This window comes from Carcharhinus amblyrhynchos, chromosome 23 (genome assembly GCF_965287045.1).
Source record: "Carcharhinus amblyrhynchos chromosome 23, sCarAmb.v2.hapA, whole genome shotgun sequence".
In the NCBI taxonomy this organism is placed as follows: domain Eukaryota; kingdom Metazoa; phylum Chordata; class Chondrichthyes; order Carcharhiniformes; family Carcharhinidae; genus Carcharhinus; species Carcharhinus amblyrhynchos.
This window is the reverse complement of record NC_137346.1, coordinates 14,190,633-14,212,440: the sequence shown is the minus strand read 5'-3', so window position 1 is coordinate 14,212,440 and position 21,808 is coordinate 14,190,633. Positions and strand designations below refer to the sequence as shown.

General features: G+C 42.1%; 1 protein-coding gene across 1 annotated transcript in view; it reads left to right on the top strand.

Annotated features, from left to right (window-relative positions):
- The window catches only part of vps53 (VPS53 subunit of GARP complex), a 276,635-nt gene that overhangs the window by 108,311 nt on the left and 146,516 nt on the right, over positions 1-21,808 (top strand). Inside the window, exon 12 of the mRNA XM_080210682.1 lies at positions 11,172-11,267. Coding sequence (XP_080066808.1) covers positions 11,172-11,267 — 96 coding nt within the window. The remainder of the gene's footprint in view (positions 1-11,171; positions 11,268-21,808) is intronic.

The following is a 21,808-nucleotide window of genomic DNA, read 5'->3' as shown; positions in this document are numbered from 1 at the left end:
TCCTCAACTCCGTTCTAAACCGCCCCCCCCTTTATCTTGAGGCTGTGCCCTCTAGTCCTACTGTCCTTTCTGAGCGGGAAGAGCCTCTCCACCTCTATCCTATCCATCCCATTCAACATCTTATCTCAATGAGATCTCCCCTCATTCTTCTAAACTCTAACAAGTACAAGCCTAGTTTATTCAGCCTGTCCTCATAGTTCAACCCCCTCAACTCTGGAATCAGCCTAGTAAACCTCCTCTGCACTCCCTCCAAGGCCAAAATATCCTTGCGTAAATGCGGCGACCAAAACTGCACACAGTACTCCAGCTGCGGCCTCACCAGTGCCCTATACAGCTGCAGCAAGACCTCCCTACTTTTATATTCAATCCCCCTCGCTATGAAGGCCAGCATCCCATTAGCCTTCCTGACCACCTGCTGCACCTGCAGGCTGGGTTTTTGCGACTCATGCACAAGGACCCCGCAGTTCCTCTGCACTGTCGCATGCTGCAGTTTTTCGCCACGTAAGTAATAGTCCTTCCTACCATTATTCCTACCAAAGTGGACAACCTCACAGTTGCCAACATTAAATTCCATTTGCCAGTTCCTGGCCCATTCGCCCAGCCTATCTAGATCCTTCTGCAGACTCTCCACACCCTCCGCACAATTTACCGTTCCACCAATCTTGGTGTCATCAGCAAATTTCGACACCATGCACTCGGTTCCCTCCTCCAGATCATCTATATAAATGGTGAATAGCTGAGGCCCCAGCACCGGTCCCTGGGGCACTCCACTAGTCACCAACCGCCAATCCGAATAGCACCCATTGACCCCCACTCTCTGCCTCCTATTTGACAGCCAATCCTCTATCCACGCTAACACCCTACCCCCAACTCCATGCCCCCTTACCATCTGCAATAACCTCTTGTGAGGCACCTTGTCAAACACATTCTGAAAATCAAGAAACTCCACATCCACCGGCTCTCCTCTATCCACCACCCTAGACACATCCTCATAGAACTCCAATAAATTTGTCAGACACGACTTCCCCTTAACGAAACCGTGCTGCGTCTGCTCTACCAAACAATTCTGCTCAAGATGCCTCGCTATTTTCTCCTTGATCACGGATTCTAACATTTTTCCTACAACAGACGTTAAACTAACCGGCCTATAATTCCCCGCCTTTTGCCTGCCACCCTTCTTAAACAACGGCGTAACATTAGCCGTTTTCCAATCTTCCGGCACTTCCCCGGAATCCAGCGACGCTTGGAAAATAATCACCAAGGCATCCACTATCACCTCCGCCATTTCCTTCAGAACCCTTGGATGCATTCCATCCGGTCCTGGGGACTTGTCCGCAATCAGTCCCTCCAGTCTGTCGAGCACCGCCTCTCTAGTAACAATAATGTCATTGAGACCCTCCACTCCTACCATCTTTCCATCGCTAACACCCGGCAAATTATTCACGTCCTCCTCCGTGTACCTGAACAGGTTAATGTAGGTTTTGGCACAGTGGTCAGCACTGCTGCCTCGTAGAATCCCTACAGTGCAGAAGGAGCCATTCGGCTCAACAGGCCTGCACCGTCAACAATCCCACCCAGGCCCTATCCCTGTAACCCCAGATTTTTACCCTACTAATCACCCTGACATCTCCCTAACCCTAAGGAGCAATTTAGCATGACCAATCAATCTAACCTGCACATTTTTGGACTGTGGGGCGAAATCGGAGCACCTGAAGGAAACCCACTCAAGTACGGGGAGAACATGCAAACTCCACATGGACAATTACTCAAGCCGGGAATCGAACCCAGGTCCCTGGCTCTGTGAGGCAGCAATGTTAACCACTGTGCTGCCCCTCACAGCAGCAGGAACCCTTGTTCAATTCCCAGTTTGAGTCACTGTCTGTGCAGGGTCTACACATTCTCCTTGTTCAGTGTGGGTTTCCATTGGGTGCTCCAGTTTCCTCCCACAGTCTGAAAAATGTGCTGGTTAGATACATTGGCCATGCTAAATTCTCCCTCAGTGTACCTGAACAGGCACCAGAACAGGCAACTAGGGGATTTTTCACAGTAACTTCATTGCAGTGTTAATGTAAGCATAATTCTGACACTAATAAATAACCTTTAAAACTTCTAGACTTTAAAAACTTTAAATTTCTGGTGTCCAATTTCACATCCCATTTTTTTTAGATTGATCAGGAACTGTGGCAGTAAATATGAGGAATTGCCCATTATATCAGTGCTTCTATTTCTTATTAGTAATGACAGGGTTCTAGAGTGAAGCCTGTGCTGAACCATTTTGGGGGATGTATGATGCAGGAATGCACAATTGTCAGCATATCAGAAGGTCATAGGTTCAAGCTCCACTATAGAGGTGCAGGTTATAATCCAGGCTGACACTTGGGTTCAGCATTGAGTAGATGCCTTTATTTTCATGAGATAGAAAACCACAATCTTAGGTGCCTGTTCCAATGCTTCAGAGAGACAATGTTCAAAAAAGCTCAGGAAACTCTCCCGTTCCGCAGTCAAAATTCCTCCCTCAGTCAACACCACCGAAAAACCCCTCACCATTAATTGGTCATTCAACACTTTGCTGTGTGCAGGATCTATCTGTTTGCAAAAAGGCTGCTGTGTTTACCCACACAGCAATAGTCACTGTATTCTGGATAATTGTGATAAGCCACGACTAAAATGCAAGCCTTTCCTTCAGAGTATCAGGGAATTGATGTTTCGCCGTAGTGTTGTGCCTAGAATGGTGCTGTCTGCTTCTTTGTTTTCTCTTCCCCCTTTCCATCTCTGCTAAATGTTTTTACAGACTTGTGGAGGAAGGGGGGGTTGTCCCCAGACTAATTCTTAAACTGATGCACACAATTGAATTATTGGCTGTATGTTAATTTCATAGAAGCATGAGTAGGCCTTTCGGCCCATTCAGTTTGATCATGCCTAATCCTCAATCTCGAAGCTGTACTCTTCCCATAGAGCTTGACCCCTTCTGGTACAATGCTGTTGGCTGTCACTGTGAGAAGTCTCACAACCCCAGGTTAAAGTCCAGCAAGTTTATTTGGAATCGGGAGCTTTTGGAGTGCTGAGGACTCACCTGAGGAAGGAGCAGCGCTCTGAAAGCTGGTGATTCCAAATAGATCTGTTGGATTTTAACCTGGTGTTGTGAGATTTCTTACTGTGAAAACCCCAGTCCAACGCTGGCATCTCCATATGTTGGCTGTCAATAAGTGATGACAATTATCAACGCTCATTGGTACACACTGAGGAATCAGTACGCAGAATGCAACAGAAATTCACCTGTAGTTCTTGTATAAGCAAAAAACAAGACTTGCATTTATATAACATCTTGATTACACCCCTGAGTGCTTTACAGCCTGTGAAGTACAGTCATTGTTGTAATGTGGGGGAGAAAAGGAAGAAGGTTTTCTTTTTTATTAAAATTATTTGTTAAACATTGCTCAAAGTCGTCTCCTCTTCCCCGTTTACCTTCACTCTAAAATTAAGGCGTGGATTTTTTTTAAGACAGCCTGCTCCTTGTCAAACTGCCAACAGGGGTCATGACTCTGTCAACAATGTAGTAAACTTCACCAGTGTTTATTTTCCAAGATCAGGTGTACTGCTAAAGGGATTGGATAGTTCAAGATGGGAATGTAGAGAGGTATGTTTGGTGGTCTGGACACAAGTGGGTGAAGCTAGCTTCTTTTAGTTTGAGATTCAAGTTCAGACACTTCATTCGATGAAGGATTTCAAGAGAGGAAGGTTACAGTTTTATTGTTGCAGCAACCTTCAGCCTGGTTTGTATTTGCAGTGTTGGCTAATTGCTGGTTGAGATTAATGGAGTCACAGAGACTTCATGAATTTTTCACCAATTCTAAAGCTAGTTATTAACCCCAAAAAAAGCAACGTAGTGGCACAGTGGTTCGCACTGCTGCTTTACAGCGCCAGTGACCTGAGTTCGATTTCTGCTTGGGTCACTGTCTGTGTAGAGTCTGCACATTCTCCCCATGTCTGTGGGTTTCCTCCGGTTTCTTCCCATAGTCCAAAAGACCTGCTGGTTATGTGCATTGCCCATGCTAAATTTTTCTTCCATGTATCCGAACAGGTGTCGGAGTGTGGCAACATGGGATTTTCATAGTAACTTCATTGCAGTGCTAATGTAAACTTACATGTGACTAATAAATAAACTTGTAAGTTTAATATGTTTTATTGGTGGTTCACTCAATGCCCACACAGTGTATGCATGCACATGTGATGTCATAAGCAAGGATTTATGAAAATAGCATGGATCCTTTGTCTTCATAGAGCATTGGCACAAAAAACATTGAGCTCTGTCATTGGGTTTTATTTAGTGTCTTGCTGTGTACTGTGAAGGAATGGATTTATGCCTGTCTACTGGTGGGTGATGGGACAGTGGTTAGCACTGCTGCCACACAGCACCAACAACTCGGGTTTGATTCCAGCCTTGGGTGACTGTGACACATTCTACACACGTCTGCGTGGGTTTCATCCGGGTGTTCCATTTCCTCCCAAGGTCAAAAGATGTGCAGGTTACATGGATTGACCATGCTAAATTGCTCCTTACTCTAGATGTGTAGGTTAGATGGGATTAGCCATGGGAAATATGTGGGGTTAAGGGGATAGGGTGGGGCGATGCAGACTTAATGGGCTGAATGGCCTCTTGTGCACTGTATGGATTCTATGATTGACCACAGGGGAAACAGACCAGTTAAAGAACTTGCAAACTAAAGGGAGGATGGATGAAGGTCAGGAAGGAAGTTGATACAATATTCTACAATACTATGAGATGGAAGACTGGTTTGATATGCTCAGCCGCTTTGACTTAGGTTATTGTCATTTTAGTATCAATGCAAAAACAGGAACTGTAAAAGCAGCTGTAACTTCAGCCTCCTGATCCATGGCTTTTCGGGATCAATTATTGAATTTGTAAAAATGAGGAATAGGAAAACCCTCCAAATGCGAAAATGATTCAAAATTCATGCAATTAAACTAAAATTAACCTTCGTCTTCAGTTCTGTGGTTGACATCTCTAAGATCTGTGAATCCTGGGCCTTCCGTGCATGCACTAGCTAAGATAGAGCCTTCAGATGCGAGATTTAGATTTTTTAATCTTGACCAGGCCCACACGCATGACCAACAGGACTTGGAGCTGAAGACATGCACCTGTACAAAAAGCCAAACGTCAGAAAGGATGCAAAAACCTTGGGGAAGCAAGAGAGACAGAGAGTTTAAAAAAAAACAGGCAAGAGGAGAGGGAGGCTTTAAAGATGGAGTTCCCAATAAGTAAAGCAGACAGAAAAAAAAAGAGACGTGTCTCAAATGTTTTTAAACTACAGCGGTGTGCCATGACATATAAAAGGTTGGGAACCACATTAATTACATCTTTAACTATAAGCTGTGAATATTCTACAGTTTCCTGTAGTGATAGAATACAAATCACAATTTGTTTATGCAGAAACATATTAGTTGACCATCCAGTTTACTAGCAGCTTACAATGGGAATGCATTGCATCATAATTAAAAACTGAAATAATGCTTATGTCGAGATATATGTCGTAATATAATGAAAACTGGTGCATTTTTAATGAGTTTTTTTGTGCTGAACAGACAGTTAAATCATTCCCCAATTATACATAAATGTATGATCTACATACTGGATTTTATTTCAATATTTCATTCATTCATCATGGGGTGGCACAGTGGTTAGGACTGCTGCATCACAGCGCAAGGGTCCTAGGTTCGATTCCTGGCTTGGGTCAGTCTGTGTGGAGTCTGCACATTTTCCCCATGTCTGCGTGGGTTTCCTCAGGGTGCTCTGGATTCCAAAGTCTGAAAGATGTGCTGGTTAGGTGCATTGGCTATGCTAAATTCTCCCTCCGAGTACCTGAACAGGTGCTGGAGTGTGACAACTAGGGGATTTTCACAGTAACTTCATTGCAGTGTTATTGTAAGCCTACTTGTGACGCTAAAAAAAAACTTTAAAACTTTAAACTTCTAATGTCCAATTTCACATTCCATTTTTTTGACTAATACGGAACTATGGCAGTAAATACGAGGAATTGGATTTTCACAGTAACTTCATTGCTGTGTTAACATAAGCCTACTTTGTGACACTAATAAATAAACTTAAATTTAGAACTTAAACTTAAAAAAGCTCATTGGTAATCCTTTGATTAATATTTTGTAGTCTAGCATCTATTTACTTTTGATTCCAGGCAAGTATTTGACCTGTCTTTTTTAACCAAAGGGATTACTTTTTTGGACAAAGTCATCTGCTGTTTCATGCTTGGAATGTAAAACCTATATCTGTGACTGTGTTTCACTGTGTCATGGATTAAGCAAGTAATGTGTGGCAGTGGTATTGGGTCTTGTAAGTCTAAATTTACGTTTGAGCATAATGTACATTGCCAGTGAGTGATAGTTCTGTTTTCCAGGACCGTGTATTTTTATTAGTTTAACAAAACATCTGTGTGACGATCCATGGCAACAATATTGCTTTTAATACAGATACAACCTATTTGCAATATTAACAAAATAATGATTAACTAACTACCAAAACAACTTCTGAAAAAAGTCTTTTGAAAATTGGAAATTTTGTCAAGTTAACTTCCAAACTGTCACATTTAAGTACTGCAGGGAGGTGAGAAAGGATCGTAAAAGTATATGAACCATTACTCGTTGTTTCTATCTGGTGCAGGCATCCTTTGGATTGCCAGCTGTAAGCTGCATAACTTACGATGACTTGTTTCCAGGCCAGTATATGAATTCCAGGCTATCCTACATAATTGCAGTTAAGTAGTACCATTGGGTAACCCGCCCAAATGCAGCATTTGTGTAAATGCCTTTCTCTGTACAGCTTCAACTTGTAGAGATTTTAAAATGGTCGCTGATAGTTCTTTCATTATAACAATTTTGTTCGTTATTTAGTTCGGAAAGATGTTTATTACTGAATACAACAGTGTGATGTACACAAATTTGCTCATTTGATTTGATTTTTTATTGTCGCATGTATTAGTATATGCTGAAAAGAACTTTTTTTTAACGTGCTGTACAGCCAAAGCATACCATTCATAGATAAGGAAACGAGAGAATGCAGAAATGTAGTGTTAAAGTCGTAGCTAGGGTGTAGCGAAAGATTAACTTAATGCAAGGTAGGTCCATTCAAAAGTCTAATGGCAGCAGGGAAGAAGCTGTTCTTGAGTCGTTTGGTACATGACCTCAGCCTTTTGTATCATGTTCCTGACGGAAGAAAGTCTCCGTGGTGTGTGGCATTCTTAATTATTCTGGCTGCATTTCCCAGGCAGCAGGAAGTATAGACAGAGTCAATGGATGGGTGGTTTGCATGATGGATTGGGCTACCTTCATGACATTATGTAGTTTCTTGCGGTTTTGAGCTGAGCAGGGGCCATACCAAGTTGTGATACAACCAGAAAGAATGCTTTCTGTGGTTCATCTGTAAAAATTGGTAAGAGTCATGTGTGTGCTACTGCAGTGGAAGTGTGCAGCAAGTGAATTATTGCTTTGCCATGTCAATGCATGTTTAATGCAATACACATTTTTTGCATTAAAAGCCTTGCTTGAAGTGTTCCTGCAGTCTCCTTAAATTCATTGCATTGGGTAAAGGATATGATTATCCATGCACCATTGCACACGTGGGGCGGCACAGCCAGAAAATCCCATACAGAGGCTGAAAAACCCTGCCCAAGGTCAATGGACGTTTGCACGGTCCATGTTCCGTCTGCTACGATTCCCGTGGTGAGCGGGATGGGAAAATTCCACCCGTTGGTTTTAATTGAGAAACTTACAGGAAAAGGACCACAGCGCATAGTATAGGTTGTCACTGCATCTAAAACATTTGTCAGGGGACGTGAAATGCACACTTCAGTTTTTAAAAACAATTTATTGTCAGAAGAAAGGAAGATTGAGGGAGTGACTTGATAGAGGCGTTTAAGATTATGAAAGAGTTTGGTGGAGTGGGTATAATGAGGATGTTTCCACTTGCAAGCAAGACTGTAATTAAAGACCATAGATATAAAATAGTCACCAATCAAGACAAATTCCTTAACCCAGAGGGTGATTATAATGTGAATCTTGCCACCACAGGGAGTAACTGAGGTGACTCGCTGAGACACATCTAAGGGAAACTTAGAAAAGCACATGGGGAAGAAAGGAATGGAAGGATATGTTGATGTGGTTCAGTAAAGAAGAGTGTAAGGAGGCTCTTGCGAAGCATAAATACCGACATGGAAGTATTGCACTGAATGAGCTATTCCTATGCAGTAAATACTGTGTAATGAGTTTCACATCTTTAAGCTCCTGGGAATGGGGTGATTTAGAATAATAGGAGGTGTAATATCACTTAATTTTGAACACAATGAGACTTTACAATATTGCGTGCATAAAAGATGAATGCTAGTGAGAAAGATTCATTGACCATTTGGTTCAAAGGTGTTTGTACTGGACTGTGACCAAACCCTTATATATAGAATGCAGCTTAATTAGTGCAACCATTTCTCCCTGGAGTGCTGTATGTATGATTAACAGTTACTTTCAATATTAAATATCCATAACTTTGCCTGCCTGTTTATGCTGAGATTGGTTTGATTTTAGTACCTAAATAACTACAGATTTGACTGCAAAGATTAAGGTACTAAAAGTATTTTGACTATGTTCTTACTTGGAAATGTTGTCTTAATTTTACTTCAAATAATGAGGGCACAAATTCCCCTAACTGTTATGAAAGCATATTGCAGTTTAGATTTCTTAATAATGCAAAATATTTATTTTTCCACGATGTAATTGGGGTAGCAAAAGTTTTAGTTTAGAATTGAGTGTTAAAACCTGCGGAAACAAGTGTAAAGGAAGTTGGTTATTTTTGGGCACTACGTAGAATTTGGTCTGTTGAAGATGGGCAGTTGAAATAATATTCCTAAAACACCCTTGACTTCAACAGTGCCATAATAGTTTTAATAAACTAGTCTCCAAATTAAAAGCTAAATCCTTTGTTTCATATGTGACCATTCAAACCAGGTATTTCCATTGAGGGTCTCCCAGCTAAAAGAATTTTGCTGAGTGATATCCCAGGGCCATTAGTTATTGCAGTGACTGGTATTCTTATCAGTAACTAATGCCATTACCAAAAGAATTATAGCATTTCATTATACTCAGTGTTGATCTGGATTTTAGGTAAAATGTCAGGAGAGTAATCTCTGTTCTGTTGACCTGGTTTTTACAAGTGAGCAATGTTATTAGAATGTAATCGTGAATCTATTTTAGCTACGTGTTCTACAGTTACCGTAGAAGATGGCTTTTGTCCATTCAAGTAAGCAAATGTTAATGTTGAGCTTTATGGTCTGTCTTTGTCAAGGAACTGCAAACTGCCCAAAACTAAATGAGCTTAAAGTTCAAGTGAAAAGAAAAATAACCTATATTTATATGGGAATAGGAATAGGCCATTCAGCCTTTCAAGCCTGTTCCACCATTCAATGAGACCATGGTTAATCTGTGGTCTAACTCCATAGAGCTGCCTTTGTCCCATAACTCTTAATACCTTTGCTTAACAAAAATATATCTATCTCATATTTAAAGATGGCAACTGACCTAGCATCAGCTGCCATTTGTGGAAGAGAGTTCCAAATCCCCACCATCCTTTGTGTATGGAAGTGCTCCTAACATCTCTAGTAAGCAGTCTGGTTCTAATTTTTAGACTGTGCCCCCTAGTTCTAGAATCTCCAACCAGTGGAAATAGTTTATCTTTATCTTTATCTTTTCCTGTTAGTATTTTGAAGACTTTGATCAGATCCCTCTTCGCCTTCTAAATTCTAGAGAAAACAGGTCTAAATTGTCTAATCTCTCCTCTTAATTAAACCCTAAAGTTCAGGTATCATGCTTGTAAACTTACCATGGGCAATATATCCTTCCAGATCTGCTCTCAGTACTCCAAGTGTGGTCCATCCAGGGTTTTGTATAACTGTAGCATAACTTTTGTGTCCTTTTATTTCCAGTCCTCAACGTATAAAGGCATGCATTCTATTAGCCGCCTTGATTTTTCTTCTGTATCGGTTCATGGCATTTTAAAGATCAATGCACCTTAAGTCCCTTTGGATATTTGGTGTATTTAACTTTATGCCACATAGGAAGTACTCATCAATCTATACTTTTTCAGTCCAAAATGAATAACCTCACACTTGCTTAAATTGAAATCCATCTGCCACAGTGTTGTCCATTCACCTAACCGTTCGACATCTCTTTAATTTTATATCGTCTACATTGTCCACAATGCCGTCACCAAACTTTGTGTCATCAGCAAATTTAGTTATGTGACTTTCTATGCCATTATTCAAGTCGTTAGTAAATAATGTGAACAATTGAGGCCCCAACATTGACCCTTGTGGGACACACTAGTCACATGCCACTTATTTGAGTACCTATCCATTATCCCTACTTTCTGTAGTCTGCCACACAACCAGTTTCACAGCCATGTCAGTAATTTGCCCTCAATTCTGTGGGCTTCTACCTTAGTTAACAGCCTCTTATGTGGGACTTTATCGAGAGCCTTCTGAAAGTCCCTATAAGCAATATCCATAGACATGGCCCTGTCCGCTATATAGCACTTTTCACAATCTCATGGCATCCCACAGCTATGGTATATGTTTGAATAATTAAAAGAAATGAAGGATTAGAAGGATCTGAGAGTGCTGTCAGGGGCTTCCTACAGTAGTAAAGAACAAGAACTAAAAGTAGAACTTAATTTTTTATGTTTACGTTCTAACTTGTTGGGGTAGTCTATACAGTGGCTGTAAATTAATGCAGCCTTTTATTAGTAGTGTCATGTATATGTATTAAGTTGTGCATATCTTTATATAAATATAGGTGGCTTTGCCATAGAAAATATCTGGGGTTACAGGAATAGGGCGGGGAGAAGGCATGGCTAAGATACTTGTGCAAGAGAGTTGGTGCAGACTTGCTAGGCCGAGTGGCATCTTCTGCACTGTAGCGATTCTATGATTCTATAATGTGATTGAAGTACATTATGGTTGAAATATATTATGATTCTATAATATAATGTTGCAATATTCCCCCTCCCAACCCACCCCACCCCACCTCACCCCCAGCCCTGCCGCTAGAGTATGTTTTTGTATAATGACCGATTACTCTCCATCCCCTGTTGACAGAAAAAGCCTGAGGCAGCGCCACCATCTACCAATCCATTCCTGGAAGATGAAAGTGGAGTAGAATGTGACACCGAGAAAGAAGGAGACCTGGAGAAGGTAAGGAGAGGGGCAAGAATGAAAAAAAGCAAACTTATGCTACTTAATTTGGATGATCTGCCGCTGCTGATGATGTTTTTGCTGATGGGAATTGCTCAGTTTTGTGGTACAGAAAGAGTGAGGATTTGCAAGGTTTTCTACTTTCAAGTTTGCCGAATGTTTTGCAAGAAAAGTGCACTGTTGAGTCCCAAAAGGGAATCATTCATTCTTCATTTTTTTAGATTCCTGTTTCCTGATTTGCTTGGGATGGGGGTAGGGAAATGGACACTTCAACCCAAGGTCGGATATGTGTAGCTGTTCCTTCTTAGTGCACTAATGCAACATCATTGAAGGCATTGAATCACATTTAATTAACATTTTCAAGTTGCATTCATACTGAGACCAATTGCAGGAACTGACATCTGACCTATGTACCATTTCTGCGCCTATTAAAAAGGCAATCCCGAGTTGCTTTTCTGGATACAGTTGCTGTTCTTCAGAATGAAAGTTCCTTGTTCTTGTGCCTTTTAAAGGGGCACTCTCATGTCTCTGCTGTCTCAGCAGATTTATTCATTGAGTATCTGATACTTACAGATTGTAAAAGACCTTGGCCCACTGTGTGTGCGCTGAGTGAGCTGATTTAGCTGTGGCAGCACTAGCATTGTTGTAATTGGGCTGGACTAATGTGTGTGTGTGTGCACGCCAGGGTCTAATTCATTCGTGACAGTCCTTTTGATTGAATGGTCTGCACCACTCACTATTCATGCTTTTACATGAATAATAGCACTTTGATGAGGGTGTCTGTGGAACTGGCAAGATGCTGTGGGGGAGCAAGAGCTAGGATAGAAAACAAAAATCACTTCGTTGACGTTCCATCTTTTCATTTGAGGAGAAAAAGAGCTTTAAATTATTTATGTCTCCAAGTAACCTCATAATGTGTGCAGTGGATCCAAGGATATGCTGTGATTCATAAGAATCTCTGTATTTCAAATAAGAATTAATAACTGGTATTTTAGTAATTATTAATTATAACATGCTCTCCTTTTTACTGCCTCTCCTGGAAATAGAATTGGCAGAGGCCCTTATTTTCCACCCTTTCGATCTGTGCACAAGTCCTGGGCACTATCAGAGGCTTAGAGTATAATTCCATTGCGCAGCCACAGAAGCAACACACGATTGCTATGAGTGACTTGTCAACTGAAAAGTGCCAATTAATTGCTTTATAAAATTCAGTGATTCAAAGAATAAATGGGCGACACAGTGGCACAGTGGTTAGCACTGCTGCCTCACAGTGCCAGGGACCTGTGTTCAACTCCAGCCTTCGTTCACTCTGGAGTTTGCACATTCCACCCATCCATCCATCACACAAACCAGCCTCCCATCCATTGACTCTGTCTACATTTCTCGCTGCCTCGGCAAAGCAGCCAACATAATTATGGACCCCACACACCCCAGATGCGCTCTCTTCCACGTTCTTCCATCGGGAAAAAGATACAAAGGTTTGAGGTCATGTACCAGCTTCTTTCCTGCTGCCATCAGACTTTTGAATGACTTACCTTACACTAAGTTGATCTTTCTCTACACCCTACCTATTGTAACACTACGTTCTGCACTCTCTCGTTTCCTTCTCTATGAATAGTATGCTTTGTCTGTATAGCAAGCAAGAAGCAATACTTTTCACTGTATATTAATACATGTGACAATAATAAATCAAATCAAAGTTCTCCCTGTGAATGCATGGATTTCCTCTGGGTGCTTCAGTTTCCCCCTACTCTCCAAAGATGTGCGGGCTAGCTTGGTTGGCCATGCTAAATTGCCCTTTAGTTTCAGGGGGATGAGCAGGATAAATACGTGGGGTTATGGGGATTGGGCCTGGGTGGGATTGCTGTTGGTGCAGACTCAATGGGCTGAATGGCCTCCTTCTGCCCTGTAAGAATTCCATGATTCTAATAGAGGTTAAAAATGATTTGGCTGCCTTTGTAGAATTTGAACATTGGCCACTCTGCTACTATTTTCTCAAAGTCCTGTGGATAAATAAAATCTATCTAGAGGAAGGTGCTGGAATTTGGAACTTGATTTATCTGCTGACTCTGTTGAGTTAATTGAACTGGAGCAGCAGGATTGCTTTCCCAGGCTGAGTAAGCTAGATTTAAAACCACCAAAAATGCTGTCGAGAATTAGCACTTATTTTTCTCCCTCTTGAGTGGAAACAAATCTGGCTTTTGTTAATGTCAGTTTAACAAAGTTGTACTGTAAAGAAATAATTTTGTGAAAATTCACTATTATTCAGTAGTATTCTCAGCCAACTGGAGTTATTTTTGAACATCTGTTCAAAACCATGACATATCTACTATTTGCAGAAATAAATCGTGCCCTCACTGTGCCTCCTGACAATGTTACTCTCGTGCTGGGGATTAGCTCTGCCAATCCAACCAAGTGGTTATTCCAATGTTGGCTGTGATGCCCTCCACATAACGATAGTGTAGCAAGTCCCAAACTGCCCTTACCTGAGATCTGCATACACATTTTCCAGCTGAGATTGCCTGACAAGAGGTCGGGAGCTCCAGCTCTGGTTGGTTTTCCTCTCTGTAGCCCCGGGGTGCTAAGGCTAACTCGGTGCCAATCAAAGATTGAACTTTTAACTTCTCTGCTTTGTACTTATTGCCGCATGTTCAGGTAATGCGTTCATCAGCAAAGCCTAGCAGGCTGAGGTGTACATTTCTAAAATCAGCCTAACTTGTGTTGGGATGATAGAATCAAAGCAGATGCACCAGAATTCGCTGTTGAAATAATTCTAATGTCAGTGGTACTTGATTTTATTTGATTTGATTTATTATTGTCACACATATTAGTATACAGTGAAAAGTATTGTTTCTTGCATGCTATACAGACAAAGCATACTAAGAACATAAGAAATAGGAGCAGGAGTAGGCCATCTAGCTCTTCAAGCCTGCCCCGCCATTCAGTAATATCATGGCTGATCTGAAGTGGATCAGTTCCACTTTCCTGCTTTCACCCCATAACCCTTAATTCCCTTGTCTGTCAAAAACCTATCTACCCGTGATTTAAATATATTTAGTGAGGTAACCTCCACCACTTCAACGGGCAGAGAATTCCAGAGATTCACCACCCTCAACTCCGATCTAAACTGCACCCCCCCCTTATCTTGAGGCTGTGCCCTCTAGTCCTGCTATCCTTTCTAAGCGGAAGGAATCTCTCTACCTCTACCCTATCCATCCCTGTCATTATCTTATATGTCTCTATAAGATCCCCCCTCATCCTTCTAAACTCCAGCGAGTACAGACCCAGTCCATTTAGTCTCTCTTCGTAGTCCAACCCCCTCATCTCCGGTATCAGCCTAGTGAACCTCCTCTGCACTCCTTCCAAGGCCAAAATATCCTTGCGCAAGTGCGGCGACCAAAACTGCACACAGTACTCCAGCTGCGGCCTCACCAGTACCCTGTACAGTTGCAGCAAGACCTCCCTGCTTTTATATTCTATCCCCCTCGCTATGAAGGTCAGCATCCCATTCGCCTTCTTGATCACCTGCTGCACCTGCAGACTGGGTTTTTGCGACTCATGCACAAGGACCCCCAGGTCCCTCTGCACCGTAGCATGCTGCAGCTTTTTGCCCTTTAAATAGTAATCCCTCCTGCTATTATTTCTGCCAAAGTGGATAACCTCACACTTGCTAACATTATACTCCATCTGCCAGGTCCTCGCCCACTCGCTCAGCCTATCCAGATCCCACTGCAGACTTTCCACACCCTCCGCGCAATTTTTCTTTTCCATTCATCTTCGTGTCATACTGTCCATAGAGAAGGAAAGGAGAGGATGCAGAATGTAGTGTTACAGTCATAGCTAGGGTGTAGAGAAAGATCACCTTAGTGCAAGGTAGGTCCATTCAAAAGTCTGATGGCAGCCGTGAAGAAGCTGCTCTTGAGCCAGTTGTTATGTGACCGCAGGCTTTTGTTTGTTTTTCCCGATGGAAGAAGGTGAAAGCGAGAATGTCCTTGGTGCGTGGGGCCCTTAATTATGCTAGCTGCTTTTCCAAGGCAAAGGAAGTGTAGACAGAGTCAATGGATGAGAGGCCAGTTTGAGCGAAGGATTGGGCTACATTCATGATCTTTTGTAGTTCCTTGCAGTCTTGGGCAGAGCAGGAGCCATAGCAAGCTGTGATACAACCAGAAAGAACGCTTTCTGTGTTTTATCTGTAAGAGTTGGTGAGAGTCGTAGCAGACATGCCAGATTTCCTTAGTCTTCTGAGTAAGTTGGTGGACTTTCTTAACTATAGTGTAAACATGGGGGAACCAGGACAGTTGTTGGTGATCTGGACGCCTAAAAACTTGAAGCTTTTGACCATTTTTATTTTGTCCCAGTTGATGTAGGCAGGGACATGTTCTCCACTTCGCTTTCTGAAGTTGATGACAATCTCCTTTGTTTAGTTGACATTGAGGGAGAGATTATTGTCGTTGCATGCTGTTATTTATAGGTAAATGGTATAGCAACTTCAGGTGAGGAGTGCAGGTAAATGAATATCCCAAAGTTTCACTTCCTTCAATGGTTCGCGAAAATGGCATTTTGCCTCAACCTCCTGATTTGCTATAATTTCCTATTAAAATTGCATTGAGAAATCAAGTCGTATAATTAGAAGTGTTAAGTGCTTTTTGAAGACTGCTAATCAACCTTTCTGTCACCAGAAAGTAAATATTACATGTCAGGAATCTTGTCCATGATTCTCCCATCCCTCTGTGCTAAACAATTAGCACAGTGGGCTGGGAGAATCCCATGGTGGCCGATTCGTAGGGTTTGCACAAGCGTTTGTGCCCCGCTTGCGTCTCCCAGCGCTGGATTTCTGCCAGGCACCTGCTGTACACTGGAAACCATCTACAAGACACAGATCAGGCCATACATGGGAGAGGTGTGAGGACATTTATAAAGCCTGTTTCTTCTTCCATTCAGGACTAGGGTTGGATTTCTGACAAAAAAAACAGTTGCACCTGGAATCATAGTAATGAAAATGCCAAAGTGTGTGTCAGTTATTGCTTGGCTTTTGGATCTTGGAGTCAGGAACATTTAGCAAAGGATACAATAAATGTTTGCACTTGGATGAAAAGGTTTAAGCATCTATCCAAAAACTGCACATAAAAAGGATTCTTTGGGAAATGTTAGGTGTAGCATGGTTTTTTACTTTATAGCAATGGTGATGATTGTGGCAATCTTTTCTTGTTTGGGCTTTTAAAAAAGCTGTCATTACTGAGGAATGGGATAATCTACTGAACTCACTGAGCAGTCGACTGAACAGTCCGAAAGACGTTCTGGTTGGGTGCATTGGCCATGCTAAATTCCCCCTCAGTGTACCTGAACGGAATCTGGTGACTAGAGAGATTTTCACAGTAACTTCATTGCAGTGTTAATGTAAGCCTCCTTGTGACAATAATAAATAAAATAAAAATGAAAAGATAGTACAGTTAATAACTTTCAAATGCTGTCCAGTTATGCTTCATGCAAAAGACCTGCTGGTTAGGTGCATTGGCCATGCTAAATACTCCCTCAGTGTACCCGAACAGGTGCCAGAGTGTGGTGGCTGGGGGGTTTTCGCAGTAACTTCATTGCAGTGTTAATATAAGCGCACTTGTGACGCTGATAAATAAGCTTTAAACTTCACCTGATCTGGAGTTGGTAAAGGACGAAGGTTTTACGTGATGACAAATAGCAGTGAATAAACTTCCCTCAGTTCTATAACCAAGAATGTTGAGTAACCCCAGCCTCCTGACCAAAACATAAAGTCAGCTTGTTCCCAGCCTCCTCACGATTGGCTACTTGCACCGTGTGTTTTTGTCTTGTCCTCGGTGAGGAAGCAAGCACTTCACATCTGCTCAGTGGCTTCCCTGGATGACATAACTAACATCGGAACTTGCCATGCAGTTAACAGCAGGGAAGAGCCTCTGTCCTACTGTTCTGTGGCTCCATGCCACCGGACCTCCCCACAGTATCCAGCTCTGCTCCCCGTACGGAAATATTACACAGCAATTTCCAAAATTGCAGTGCATAATGATTTTTATGTTACCATCAAGAATCAGGCAAAGTGTGGTTTTGTAGTAGTTACTTTTTTTGTCAGCAAAGTACCCAAGGCCACTCGGAATTTAGTTAACAAAGTACAAGGTTCCACCAATGGAATATTTCCATGTGGTTTCTCGAGTGAAAAGGGTCTAACAGACCTTTCTTGTGACCTTGGTCGTCCTTCATGCTTGGAAGGAAACTGCAGTCTTTACTTTGCTCAGCTGAATATTTTCCTCTTGTGTCTGAATTTCAACATAGGAACAACTTCAAAGCTTCCTGCTGTTTATTTATAGTCTAGGTTTTCTTGTTAGCCGCAGTGGTTTCAGATCACATGCCGGAGTAGGGGGACGGGGCCGGGGGTAGGGGTGGGGGTGGAATCATGCGAAAATGAATAAACATCTCTTTGAGAGTTCTCACTTTTCAAAATATGAGTAAATTTGATCAAGGTTTCACTTCAGTTTTATTTTGTGTTGAAAATCTTACACAGGCATGGTCTGCATATTCGCTTTCTCCTTCAGATTATGGGCACTTCTCCTAAGGTATTGTTTTTAAGGATTTAATACTTTGAAGGTGAACATATAGCCTATTGAGCAACAGTTTTCCATAATCTAATGTAACCATGAAATCAGCCCAGATTATGGAGCAGCGGAGCGAAGTGAACGTCTGTCTGCAGTTTACAGTCCCGCAGTAGATTAAACTTAAAGTTGATGGCAACTTGGGTCAGCTGTTGACTTTCTTACCTCTGGCTGAAGGTTGTGGGTTTGAGCCCCACATCAGGACCTGATATGTATAACTACTGGCACAGTGGCTAGTTCTGCTGCCTCACAGCGCCAGGAGCCCGGATTCAATTCCGGCCTTGGGTTGCTGTCTGCGTGGAGTTTGTACATTCTCTCTGTGTCTGTGTGGGTTTCCTCCGGGTGCTCCGGTTTCCCCCACAGTCCAAAGATGCGTGGGTTAGGTGGATTGGCCATGTTAAATTGACCCTCGTATCAAGGGATTAGTAGGGTAAATACATGGGTTACGGGAAAAGGGCCTGGATAGAATTGTGATCGTTGCAGACTCAATGGGCTGAATGACTTCCTTCTGCAGTGTTGTGATTCTATGATCTCTGACCTGGTCAGATATCTTAGTGTCATATGTATGCTCCTTTGTCAGAGGCACAATTCTTCAGATGAGATATGAATCTATGTATCTATTCAAATGGGCATTAAAAATCTCATGACACCATTTGGAGTCGAGCAGGGAGCTCTGCCAATGTTTTGGCTCGCATTCTTCTGTCAGCCAACAGCACCATCATCACGGCACTCCTGAACAAACGGAACATTTTCACACACTGATAACTTGCTACATAAATGAATTCTTTTGACAGCATTGCCAACATAAATGCAAAACAGATTGCTGGGAGCAAATACTCTGCTTTTTGACTTCTGGTGGGCTAAGCTACCGAAGCACTTATTGAAGGGCCAATTAGATGAATAATAGGGGCTGAGGGGAAGCAGATGTTTTAACCAGTAGATGATTGTGAAGGACCAGATAGCCTCCATCATTTGGGCCTGCCTTTGTGGTTAGTAGGTTTATGCACATATAGTTATCAAAAAGGCAGAATGCTGCAGACACTGGAATCTGAAACAAAAACAGAAAATGCTGGACAAGCTCAGAGGGTCTGACAGCATCTGTGGAGAGAGAATAGAGCCAGTGTTTCGAGTCAGGATGACCCTTCGCCAGAGCTCACCATGGGTCCCTATATCGTCCTGTAGTTATATTTCTTTCTTTAGCCATTCACGATCTTCTGACCATTTTGTGTGTGACATTTGCTGGGTAATATGTCTACTACATGTCCCAGTTCCATTCAGTGAAGAGTGCCGTAAGAATAAGCGTACCTGTAGGCGCAACAAGTCTTAGTTAGGTTGGGCTTTGTTGGATTGGAGTTTCTCTCTTAGAAACAAGAGTAGTGAGGTATTGAGTATTATCTGAATTTTTTTCTCTTGTCTCCCTGCTAGCCGCATGAACTTAGAAAATTGTCTCTTCAACACCAACCTCCAACATGCCTCTCCTACGCATCAGCACTGTACAGTGGAACATTTCTGTCTTGTACATCAGTTATTCTTGTAAAATACTGTGGTGAGCTTGTCATATTCTGGCTGTATTATCGAGTTTAGTCGTGTTGGCCTAATGTCCTCTGAGGCAGCCAAAATTGAGTTTCCTTGGAAACTCTTTGAGCTGTGAGAGAGGGGGGAGGGAGGACTGTTATCCTAAAGCCATCGAGGGGAGTTTTCCTGTCCCGCCCATCACGGGAATGGCAACTGGTGGGGGTGGGGGGGTTGGGGTGGTCCTTGGGCCAGATTTCCCTGTTTTGGGGCGAGAGCGGACGGAAAATATCAAGTCTGATATGGGCCCCAAAAAAGAGAGATTGCATTTTCGAGGTCAGATTTTAAAATTATGATACTTAGCAAGCAGTCTTTAAATAAACAACTCTGAAACACACATCGAAGGAAATTTGACGCGGAACTGTTTGTCACCTTTAGCTGAGAAGATAGGTGAAAAGATGTTCTGTGAATTATTCCCTGTTTGCCCTTATACTGCTGAGTAAGAGATTGAGTGTGTTGTACTTACATTGGAGTGCATCAGAATACTAGTGTGTACAACAGAAACTGAACTGGGCCAGCCAGTTCAATATCGTGACCACAAGAATGGGTCCAAGGCTAGGAATTCTTCAGCGAACAACTTGCCTCCAGATTCCTCAAAGTCTGTCCACCATTTACAAGACACAGACCAGGAATGGAATACTCACCAGTTACTTGGATGAATGCAGCTCAAGAAGCTCCATATGCATCCAAAACAGCTTAGGCCATCTACAAAGATGCACCTTAGCAATTGCCAAGGCTCCTTTGATGGCACCTTCTAAACCTGTGATCTTTACTATTTAATAAAACTTGTGTAGCAGGCGCATGGAAACACCACCTCCACTACCTTCAAGACTCACATCACCCTGACTTGGAATCATTTTGCTGTGCCTTCACTGTCATTGAGTCAAACCCCTGCAACTCCATCACTGAAAGCACTTACTCCACATGGACTGCAGTGGTTCAGGAAGGTGACTCACCATCATTGACTCTGGGGCAGTTAAGAATGAGCAATAAATGCTGACCTTACATGTGACTCTCACATCCAATGAATGAATAGAAAAAAAATAGAAAAAAATTATGGAGCGAAGGTAGTAATTCCTTTTAACAATTAGTGCAGGTTTTTGTCAACCTGTTTGACATTTTAACTTAGTGCGTGGTACCTCTCTGGATAACTATTTGAATTAAAGCCTTTAAAATAGCAGTCCACGGCAAAATATGGGGTGGGGTTTCCTAGCCATGCTCACCCCAAACCTGGAAAATCCCGCCTGAGGTCAATGGAGTGTTGTGTCCTGACTGCTACGATTCCTATGGCAGGCGGGAGGGGAGAATTCTGCCCATGGAGTCTTTAACGGATGAACAACTGAAATGATTAACTGCCCAGGTTGAAATGAGCCAAAAATGTAATAAATTAGCTGTTGTACACAGATTGCGTGCATAGCTCCCATAGACTGAAACGCTGGATGTATGAAGCAGTTACATGGGAACACAGCCACCTAGAGGTTTCCTTCCAAGCCACTCTGCCTTGGAAATGTATCGTCGTTTCTTTATTGTCACTAGGTCAAAATCCTGGAATTCCCTCCCTAACAGCACTGTGGGTATATCAACACCACATGGACTGCAGCAGTTGAAGAAGGTGGCTCATCACCACCTCCTCAAGGGGCAGTTGGAATGGACAACAAAAATGCTGGCATAGCCAGCAAAGCCCACATGCCTTGACTGAGTTTTAAGAAAAAACATAGTTTCTCAAAAAGGTATAGGAAGTAAAAGAAAACTGCCTGCTTTTGCCAACAGCTGAATTGGTCCCAAAAAAAAGAAAACTGATCCTCAATTTATTTTTATTTCATCCCTGGTTCTTGTGTTGCCAACAAATGGTTATGTTAATGAGGTCTCAACTTAAAAAAGTTACTTGCAGAGTACTCATGCTATCCCACACTATATATATGGACTGTCATTGGTTAACTTGTGATACCAAAGTGGTGTATATAAAATTATGTACCTTTTCAAAGAGGTTGCAGTGACATGAACATTTGAAAGTGATGGGGATGGAAAGACTAGTTGATTCATGAGGTCTTCCTACACCCATAACAGTTGGAACATCATGAGGATCCACCCCACTGCAGTTGCATAAAGGAAAACAGTCATTTAAATAATTCCATGTATTAATTGATCCTTCTCCTTGGTGTGACGATGATTTATGGTGTCTTGCTTCCTGATCTTCATTCACAAGCTGCATCACCACATTGTGTCTCATTCCCTTTTAACATAATTAGCATTCTAATTTATGAGGAGTGAACTGAAAGACAGAAGTGTAAGTGATTGTCATGTTTTCGAGGGGTGATAATTAACTTAGTTCCAGTTATTAACTGAAAAAAG